At 43.1% G+C, this 10,223-nt stretch overlaps 1 protein-coding gene across 1 annotated transcript; it reads right to left on the bottom strand.

The window, feature by feature from the left end:
* Positions 1-36: 36 nt before the first annotated feature.
* Positions 37-4,813, bottom strand: LOC127768589 (uncharacterized). The gene is made up of 3 exons (XM_052294194.1): positions 4,400-4,813; positions 3,772-3,901; positions 37-554 (listed from the first exon to the last, which is right to left on the bottom strand). The coding sequence occupies exons 1-3, from the start codon at positions 4,778-4,780 to the stop codon at positions 346-348; spliced, it is 720 nt and encodes a 239-aa protein (XP_052150154.1). The 5' UTR covers positions 4,781-4,813; the 3' UTR covers positions 37-345.
* Between the last annotated feature and the right edge of the window lie 5,410 nt (positions 4,814-10,223).

The raw sequence follows: 10,223 nt of genomic DNA on the forward strand, positions 1-10,223 counted from the left end.
TGATGATCATGAGTCATGACAACAACTCAGTAGGAATGGTTAACAATAAGAATGGGGCATGGTATGTTTAAAGTTCGACATTATCAGCTCGGCGTGTCAATACACCCAGGCCACAACCAAGAATCGACAAAATGTCTTGTGTATGTTAAACTGAGAAAGCTGGTGTTATTTTGTGACATTACAGCCAAGATTGGTCCTGAACATGATAACTTGTTTGAACCTATTACCACATTGGGACTTGGCAAACAGCTACCAAATGCAAGCACATAGGGAGATGAAGTTACTGGGCTGCTGTACCAACTCGGGTACATTGTCACCAAGCTCCAAAAATTTGCATGGATTCCTCTACTCAACTGGTTTCGAGGCCAAGATCTTGCAGACAGGCATGGTCTCGTTTTTACTCAGTAACTTCAACGACGGATGGACGGGGATGTCATTCATTGATACCCTATCTCCAATGTCAAGATTTGCCAGGTCCACCTCAATTTTTGGAGGGATGTGCTCAGCAGGGCAGAGATACACCAAGCTGGTCCTTATTTTCTGCAAAAAGCCGCCTGTTTTTTTCAATTGAATTCAATAGTCAGGTCAAGCATACAAAGACAACAATTCAGCAATTAGACACAAATTACTTCAAAGAATAGCAAAGCAAGAGTTAGATAATCCACATAAAGAGGTAAACACTGCCACAGATATTGAAAATGTGACATGCCATAGTATATACTGCATCCATCCCAAAATATAACCTAGGACCGGATGGGACATTTCCTAGTATTACGAATCTTCCGGTCCTAGGTTCTTATATTTTGAGATGAAGGCAGTACTTCAGTATGACTAGTTATATATATTATCCACATGTTTGTGTGGTGCCATAGGCACAAAATCATGGTATCTAGTTAAAAGAAAATGACGAAGCAAAGAGCAGATGTCCTAGTTCCACATGTAAAGGCAGAATCACACCAGCAAATCAGATACATCACGATTGTGTCTTGAGAAAACTAGACTGAGAGAGCACCAAATATGACTAAGTAAAGCAGGTAGATGAGTTGTCACTCCCATCTAAAGTGCAACGTGTGCACTCTTATCAGGCAGTCATTAAAATGTCACTGCTCAGCGTGAAATCAAATAGTACAATTATGATCAAGAATATATTAGCAACTCTTCGGATTGGCCATATGAAATTGATATATGTATGTTTCACATGAAAACAAATATCAAAATCTTAAATAAACAGGTTTCAGGAATGTATAATTTATAGCAAATGGTATATGTCACATTGCAAAGACTGCGAAATGAAAACGACTCCTTTTCGTGACTGGTAGCAGTAAAGATCATGATTTGCCAGGTGTACACGAAAACACTGGTAAAGCCTTTACCAATATCATAAACCCCAGAATTAGATGCATAACATAGCATAGCACCATAACCATAACTCAGATACCAACAAATAAGTAAATGCAAGGACAGGGGTACATGTTAAATTTTGAACTCCTGTGCCAACCACTTGTCCTCCCTTGGCTAAGAGTGACTACTTGTGCTTTCTCACATGTTCTCTTCAGCTACCGTCAGTTTGGCGCTAACTTGATTACCTGAAAACTACTCAAACAATTTAGGGCATTCTTGGAAGATCCCCCAACTCCCAAGCATAATCTTAAACCTGCTACAAGCTTAAGATATCATGCTCCACAAACGAGGAGCACCATTGTAACAGAGTTTTTGAAAGATTAAACTACATTTTGTTGAAGTTTTAAATTCCATTTCCATTTTTGTTTTTGAGAGGCTAGCTTAGGTGGCCCAGAAGAGATGATAAGCTCATTGAAGCCGGCATTGAGGCCAGTGGAAATTGAATGTTGGAAGTTGTCCCCCTCATAAATCGACCCGGCCTTACAAATGGTAAGCATATTCGGGACCTATTGATTGCGATTTATCATTGCAGAAGTACCAAAGTCACGGCTCGTTCCTTACACGAGGACTTCGATATAAACAATGGGAGGTGGCAGAAAAGGACCACAAACCCAGTCGATGCGGTAGTAAATAATAGAGAAGATGTGTGCCACCTGCCCACTTGCATTAAACAAACTAACTTCCAGAATGCAGCAGACTTGGTGTACAGATACTTAGAATGCGTATAGGATAGTAATACATCATAATGGAAATTTCATACTGTTCATCATTTATTTTGCCAAATCATGGAGCTATCCAGAATTATTAAGGCAAGAGTCCTATATCTTAAATAAGAAAATTGATGCCCCTCTGCAAAACTTAGGCCAGCAATACAGTACAAATAATATTTGCCAATTTCACTGGAAAGGGTAATTAATTTTCCACTTGATAGAATTATATTTTTTTTTATAGAACAGTTACTAGGAACGTGCATTCGAGACAAAATAAATATCTTAAAAGAAATCTACCTACACACAACACCAAGAGTAATTTGGTCCCTACAAGTCCAACATCTTAACAGAACTTCAGATTAGGAAACAAAAAGAAATAAAGTAAATTGCACCATGTTATTCACTAATCTGAATTGAGGAATTCACAATGGAATGCACATCTTCAGACAATAAGAAAGTCATTTTTTTTATTCTGTTAAATAGAGGAATCTGAGCTTTGCCTGGTAATGGAGGGCTCAACAAAGCCCATTAAACTCCTGATTTGTATATTGGCTTTCAAAAATGTTAGCTACTTTTGTGGTACTAAACCTTGATATAAGACAAATAGATGTGGGAATCTCACTGCTTACGCTTAGAACCTCCAACAAACAAGCTATTTTCCAAGTGACCACTTACACAAGGTCAGCAACTCAGCACATCTGCTTGGCAAAAATCCCATGTTTGCTACCACTCAATTATGGGCTCATGTGCAAGAGCACCTCATTATTTTTTTATCCCCATCCAGGCTCCAATATCAACTTTGAGCACAATGTGCTTACATGCATCCAACTAATGCGCCCATACTACAAACTTGCCAATCCCATGGGTTGACACGATAAGCAAACCATGCCGACAACCAAGGGCAGGCCCAGGCCTCAGGCCTCCTGGGCCATGGCCCGAGGCCTAGGATTCAATGTTCATCATGATGTGCATTTTTCACCATGCGAGACACACAGAACAAGGTATAATGGGTCGGCTCAGTTCTTGGGCCAATCCTGGGTCCAGCACTGGCAACAACTCCGTTCTTCATTTTTCTTCATAAATATCGATAAGCAAGCTAACACATTTTTCAATCTGTGGTATAACTTTTCATGTCACTGTTGAGTTCTGACACAATTTCAAACAAATGTGCATACATAGACTCGTAGAATAAAGCTATTCAAATTCGATAGTTTACATGGAATCACAAAAAATAGGGTAACCTGGATCTATTGATCCTTAGCCGTGGCATTTGGGTATCTACTATCTGGCCTGTACTTTTCAGCTTATTCACTGGATTATTGAAACAGATTATTTGTTCCACGCTTCAAAAAATATGTTTTCTTTAAAAAAAAACTTTCTTCAACTGCATTGCTTAGAGCCTTAGACCGCTTACTTTAAACTATTTGTTAAGTTTATTTCGTAAAATATTTAAATTATCCCTATAATCAAGGAGATAATCCGTGGCAATAATCCACTCAATGATCTAAATAAAACTGGGCCTAGTTACAGAAGGGCAGAGTTTCGTGCCAAGTGTTAAGCATCATGCAATGCACATTTCTATGTTGAGATTCCATAAAAACATAAGCTATCATCTTGTATATAGCACAGGGATTTTGCCAAATAAAAAGAAAACCTATACCTTTCTTCAACCCAGGGCAGACGTCCTCCCCCTTGAACTCTACAGGCAAGTTCACCTTCAGCATTGTTCCTTCATCTGCCTCCACCAGCACCAAGTTCAATATATTTCCTGTTGTTTCGTCTCTATGCACCTGCAAAACACAAGAGCATCCACATCAACCACAATCCATTTTATGCAAGATAGTGCAGACCCGGTCCTGACGCACAACATATCTGACCAATTTCTTCTAGCACTCTCGCATATATAGTTGCGAAACCACACCAGTGGTTCCCCCAGCTTTCTCAGGATAAAACTGCTCAAGAACAGTAAACAATCATATAAAAAGAAGGATTGGTTCTCTGCACTCCTAAACTATAAGGACTGCTACATATCTGAGCAATTTCTCCAAAGTAAGCACTACAAAATACTAGGAAGTCGCTAACACTAGTAACAAATAACCTAACAGCCAGCAATTTGCCAGGAGAAACTACACTAATAATGCGCATTTCGTACACAGGGTGAGCAAACGAATCCACACGGCCAACGCCAACTGAGCTGAAATACGAAAAGATTTCCTCGATGCGCAAGAACGAATGAACGAGATATTTTTTGGTGGGTGGAAAGGACAGGAATGGAGAGGGGCGAAGACCTTGATAGGGAGGACAGTGCCGGAGTGCACGACGGCGGTGGATCGCTCGCCGGCGCGGACCTGGAGGCGGACGGGGGTGGAGAGGAAGTAGGGGGACTGCTTCAGAATCTCCCCGAGCTGCTTCCTGTCGGCGGTGAGGAGCTTCCGGTGGGCCACCCCCTCCCCGGGGCCGGCGCCGGCGAGGGCGAGTAGCACGGCCGGGACGCGGCCGCTGCGGCGCTCCCGCGCCGCCGCGCGCGGGCCGGCCGTCTCCCGCGGCAACGCCTGGATCGTGTGGTGGTACGACGCCGAGGCCGCCCGCCTCCACGGCGCCGTCGAAGCGCCGCGGCGGAGCGCCTCTCCGACGGCGGCGGCGGCGGCGCGGCGGAGGCAAAGCGCCATGTGTGGGGGTTTAGGGGGACGAAGAGAGTTGGGCTTGGCTGCTGGTTACTACTTGCTGGGCCGTCTTTTGTATCCTACAGAAAATGGGTTGGGGAAATCTTATCCCACCTTCTAAGAGGATAACTTATTCATTCTTCATATCTCATTTCATCTCAACCCTCCACTCATATCTTTGTCCCAATCCCACCCCTCCTAACCCATTATCTAAACCGAGCCTTAGGGCTTTCTTGATTTGGGAGGCTATTTTATCCCATTAGACGGCAGACGCACACGTCCACACACCACTACACAACATATAAGACCATTCCCAACCCAATGACTAGAATTGTGTCCATAGTATTAAATAAACTGTCATCTACGATGAAAAATGATGTGGCAAGTGAATAAATGAGAAAAGAGAAGGAAACCATATCTTGCATGAGACTTGGTTTCTACCCAACATCCAAGATATCATGTAAGATAAGTAGCATTAAATTTAAGTATGGAGTAGTGGTGTTTGCATTGGAAGAGTAGTGTTCTAGTACTAGTTTCTTGACGATGTGGAGTTTATGAAAACTAGGTGCAGTGTCTTAGATTGGTAATGGCCTAACACCACACTCTCACATATCCGTAAATGCCCCCCCCCTTCCAACCAACACATGTCTAGTGGCATATTAGTGGATGTTAAGATTTGAACCATGTCACTAATGAAAAAAATTGGAAGTATCAAATTGGTACTAAATTGTTTGGGCTAGGCTAGTGCTAACCTTAATGAAGCCACAGAAAAATTTGGCATTTGCCAAATTTGTAGCTACAAAATCAAATGAGCGACAATAAATTTGGATGTGTCAATTATTAATAGGATTAAAAATGGTATAAAACTAAATAACCGCTCGAGGAGAATTGTTAGATGGAACGTGAGTTTGAGGGGTGGATTGTTAAGTAAGATATTTGGATGGTCTACGTAGAAGTTTTAGGAGAGATTGGAAAGAGGAGTTTAAGAGCAAACATCCATCTTTTCAAAATAATGGCCTAAGAATGGCTGGTTCTCAGTGAGGTCTATGTACCTAGCTTTAATTAATAATGGCTATATTGAGAGAAATAAATGTATTTGGAAGCTTAAGTTGCCACTTAAGATTAAAATTTTCATGTGGTACTTGTTTAAAAGGGGTTGTGTTAACTAAGGATAATTTGGCAAGGCTGTTGGCGGGTGTTAAATGTCGATTCTATACCGCCAACATCCGCATAAAGATCAGATAATAAAACATCCAACATAGTGATAGGTGCTTAATCTCATATATTCCACAAGTGTTGGTGTATATTTGTATGCAGATGATAAACCCCGGTGTTGGGAGGAAAATCAGACTAAAGTGAGGAGAATTATGCATCCATACAAGGAGGGGTTGTGAACTTCATCAAAACATCAGTGAATCAACCCAAAACTCCGAGAAATGAACAGAGGAGAGCCCAAGGAGTCCACCGACTGAAGGCCAGGCCAGGAGGGCCCAGCCCAGGTTCGGCCGAACCCCCCTGATCACCGTTGATCCTGGGGTTTGGCGTGGACGCTCCAGATGCTCTTCCAATGACGGTTGCGGGGCAGTTCGGACATTTCCCCTTCGCCAACCATCATACCTACCCCTATATAAGGACATCATCTCACTCACTTCAACACACACTTTCAAGCTTGAGCTAAACTATAAGAAGCTCTATTTTACTATATTGTATACTAGAATAGGAAGAGAGTAGAGTAGAAAGAGTCGGAAGAATTCCGGAGTTGTCGGTAATCTTCTCCTATTTCTTTTATTATGTTTATTACTCTGAATTCAATATAATATTTTTCTTGAGTAATTTAGATTTATCTTGTGAGAATTATCTCTTGGTTAGTTCGTAAATAGCATACGGGATTATTGTTCACTATAACCAACTAAAATATAGTGATTGATTTGGTGAGTTATAAACACTAAAGTAGATAGTAATTGCTTAGACGTGGTGTTTAGGTAATTGTTATCCAGTAATTGCTGCGTGGCCCACAATACGTTGAGGTGGGTGTAGAGGTGGTGACAACCCTCGAGATCACTGAAGTCCTCCCTGTCCGAGTACGTAGTAGAGCGACATCTAGGAACAGCGGGTTGCCAGTGCCTGAAGTACTGTGTTAGGATTAAAGTTAAGCTTTCCCTAGACACTGTTTCTCACTAGTAAATCCTCTCTATCCTGGCCTATCATTTGCTTGGTGTCCTTGGATGAACCGGAGGCATCCGTGTCCAAGATAGAGGAGCCTCTAACGATCGAGCCACTTGCTGAACCATCTACTTCTGCTAGCTCGATTGATGAGAAGGTTCCTGAGCACCGTCTGTCGAGAATGAAGAAATTCAGACTCCGGATTGTGCCGCAATTATGTTCAGGGAAGGTTTTGACGAAGACTACGGCAATACCCTGAACTATTTTAGCAAGAGGAAACCACCTGTTCCGTTGTTACCTCCCGATCCTATGGAACTTGGGTTCCTGCGAGAAACTGTCCGGGAGTTGACATCCATAATGAGCGACGAATGGCTAAGGGAGGCAGAGCTTTCATCCGAAGTAATTCGGATAAATACCGCTCCCGAATCATTCCTTGCCATCTGGAAGGGAACGATGTCGGTATTCTCTACAGTCCAACTGTCGGGGTCAACCTCGTCTCTGAGTCTTTTGCATTCGCTTATTTAAGTGATAAGGCAGTGACCCCGACAAACAAATTCTTCAAGCATCCGAATGGAAATATGATCGAAGGATTTGGGATTGTGCAAGATGTGCCTGTCTGCTTTGAAGACAGGGAGGCGATCTTGGATTTCCACGTCTTTGAAATCCAAGACTTTGATATCCTAATCGGGCTGCCCATTGAGAAACTTCTCATCAACACACCCCGATTAGGTAGCCTCAAAATAACACTGGGAGAGAATGAATTCTCAATTCTATTTTCGCGGGCAAGGATCACCTTGACCGACCCTCTCCCAGAAATTGAGTCAGTGGAAGAGGTTACTGCAGTTCCTCCTCATGAGTCTCCCGAGGCCCTTCTGGAAGATTAGGTCCCCGACTTCATCAAGGAAGAAGCAGATCCCGGTGAGACTCTCGACCTGCCAATCATGGAACCGTCACCTCGACCTCCGCTTGAGCTTAAACCTCTACCTCCAGGCCTACGATATGCCTTCCTACACAATGACAGAGAAGCCCCTGTCATAATCAGTGACAAAATCTCTGAAGACGAGACTCAACGTCTTCTCACCGTGTTAGAGAAGCATCGTTCTGTTCTTGGCTACTCGCTTCAGGACCTTAGGGGGATTAATCCCGCGCTTTGCACCCATCATATTCCTATTGACCCCGAGAGTACTCCCTCTAGGGAACCTCAACGACGGCTCAATAATGCAATGCGAGAGGTTGTAAAGAAAGAGGTCTTGAAACTCCTGCATGCTGGGATTATCTATCCCGTACCATACAGTGAGTGGGTTAGCCCAGTCCAGGTTGTGCCGAAGAAGGGAGGAATGACGGTCGTTGCAAATGCTCAAAATGAACTAATTCCGCAACGAACCGTAACCGGATGGAGGATGTGTATCGATTACAGGAAACTCAACAAGGCTACAAAAGAGGATCATTTCCCGCTACCCTTCATTGATGAAATGTTGGAACGGATGGCAAATCATTCCTTCTTCTGTTTCCTTGATGGGTATTCCGGATATCATCAAATTCCCATCCATCCAGAGGACCAGAGTAAGACTACGTTCACATGTCCATATGGCACCTATGCATATCGTAGGATGTCCTTCGGACTGTGCAACGCTCCTGCATCTTTCCAAAGGTGTATGATGTCTATTTTCTCGGACATGATCAAAGATATCATGGAAGTCTTCATGGATGACTTCTCAGTTTATCGAAAGACTTTCGGTCATTGTCTGCAGAATCTAGACAAAGTCTTACAACGATGCCAAGAAAATGACCTAGTGTTTAATTGGGAAAAGTGCCATTTTATGGTCCGTGAAGGGATAGTTCTTGGGCATCGAGTATCCGAATGAGGAATCGAAGTTGATCGTGCTAAAATCGATGTTATAGATCAAATTCGTCCTCTTGCGAATATCAAAGGAATCCGCAGCTTCTTGGGACATGCCGGCTTTTATAGAAGGTTCATCAAGGACTTCTCTACAATCGCCAGACCCCTAACCAATCTGCTAGCCAAGGATGCGCCCTTTGAGTTCGATGACGCATGCCTAAAATCTTTTGAAGTTCTCAAAAAGGTACTCGTCTTCGCTCCAATCATTCAACCTCCTGATTGGACTCTGTCCTTCGAGATTATGGACTCTGTCCTTCGAGATTATGTGTGATGCAAGCGATTTCGCTGTTGGTGCGGTCTTGGGCCAAACCAAGGATAAAAAACATAATGCAATTTGTTATGCTAGCAAAACTCTAACCGGAGCCCAGTTGAATTATGCAACTACTGAAAAAGAGCTGCTCGCGGTTGTTTTTGCTATCGACAAGTTTAGATCTTACTTAGTAAGAGCCAAGGTGATAATTTATACTGATCATGCTGCTTTGAAATACCCGCTCATGAAGAAAGATGCTAAACCTCGTCTCTTAAGATTGATTTTGCTGCTCCAAGAATTTGACTTAGAAATTAAAGATAAAAAGGGAGTAGAAAATTCTGTAGCAGATCATTTGTCCAGGCTGCGATCACTAACATGCCGAAACAACCGATCAATGATTTCTTAAGAGATGATATGCTGATGACGGTTCGCGACTCCAACCCATGGTATGCCAACATAGTGAACTACATGGTATTCAAGTACATACCACCAGGGAAAAATCAACGAAATCTGAAGTATGAAAGTCGTCGTCACATATGGGATGAGCCATACCTATATCGGGTCTGCTCCGATGGCCTACTACGAAGATGTGTGCCAACTGAAGAAGGACTGAAGATCATAGAACGATGCCATGCCTCACCTTATGGTGGTCATTACGGTGTATTCCGCACCCAGGCCAAGATTTGGCAAAGTGGTTTCTTCTGGCCAACAATGTACGAAGACTCAAAAGAATTCGTCAGAAGATGCTCCAGCTGCCAGAGGCAAGGAGGAATCACTGCTCGCGATGCAATGCCCCTCACATACAATTTGCAAGTCGAGATATTCGATGTTTGGGGTATAGACTTCATGGGACCTTTCCCTAAGTCTCGCAACTGCGAGTACATTCTGGTGGCAGTCGACTATGTCTCCAAGTGGGTTAAGGCTATGCCGTGCAGCGCTACGGATGCAAGGCATGCCAAGAAGATGTTCATAGAAATCATCTTCCCTAAATTTGATACCCCCAGAATGGTCATAAGTGACGGAGGTTCTCACTTCATTGACAAAACCTTCCGAGACCTCCTACGAGAAATGGGAGCCAAACACAATGTGGCCACTCCTAACCATCCACAGACCAGTGGACAAGCAGAAACATCAAA

Source organism: Oryza glaberrima, chromosome 3 (assembly GCF_000147395.1).
Source record: "Oryza glaberrima chromosome 3, OglaRS2, whole genome shotgun sequence".
Classification (NCBI taxonomy): Eukaryota; Viridiplantae; Streptophyta; class Magnoliopsida; order Poales; family Poaceae; genus Oryza; species Oryza glaberrima.

What these genes read in the sequence shown, in the direction of transcription:
- LOC127768589 (XM_052294194.1), bottom strand. Translation starts at nt 4,780, where the DNA reads ATGGCGCTTTGCCTCCGCCGCGCCGCCGCCGCCGCCGTCGGAGAGGCG. An exon ending in GCACTGTCCTCCCTATCAAG is followed by an intron (nt 3,902 to 4,399) that starts GTCTTCGCCCCT and finishes TGTGTTTTGCAG; the next exon opens with GTGCATAGAGACGAAACAAC. An exon ending in CTGCCCTGGGTTGAAGAAAG is followed by an intron (nt 555 to 3,771) that starts GTATAGGTTTTC and finishes TGAAAAAAACAG; the next exon opens with GCGGCTTTTTGCAGAAAATA.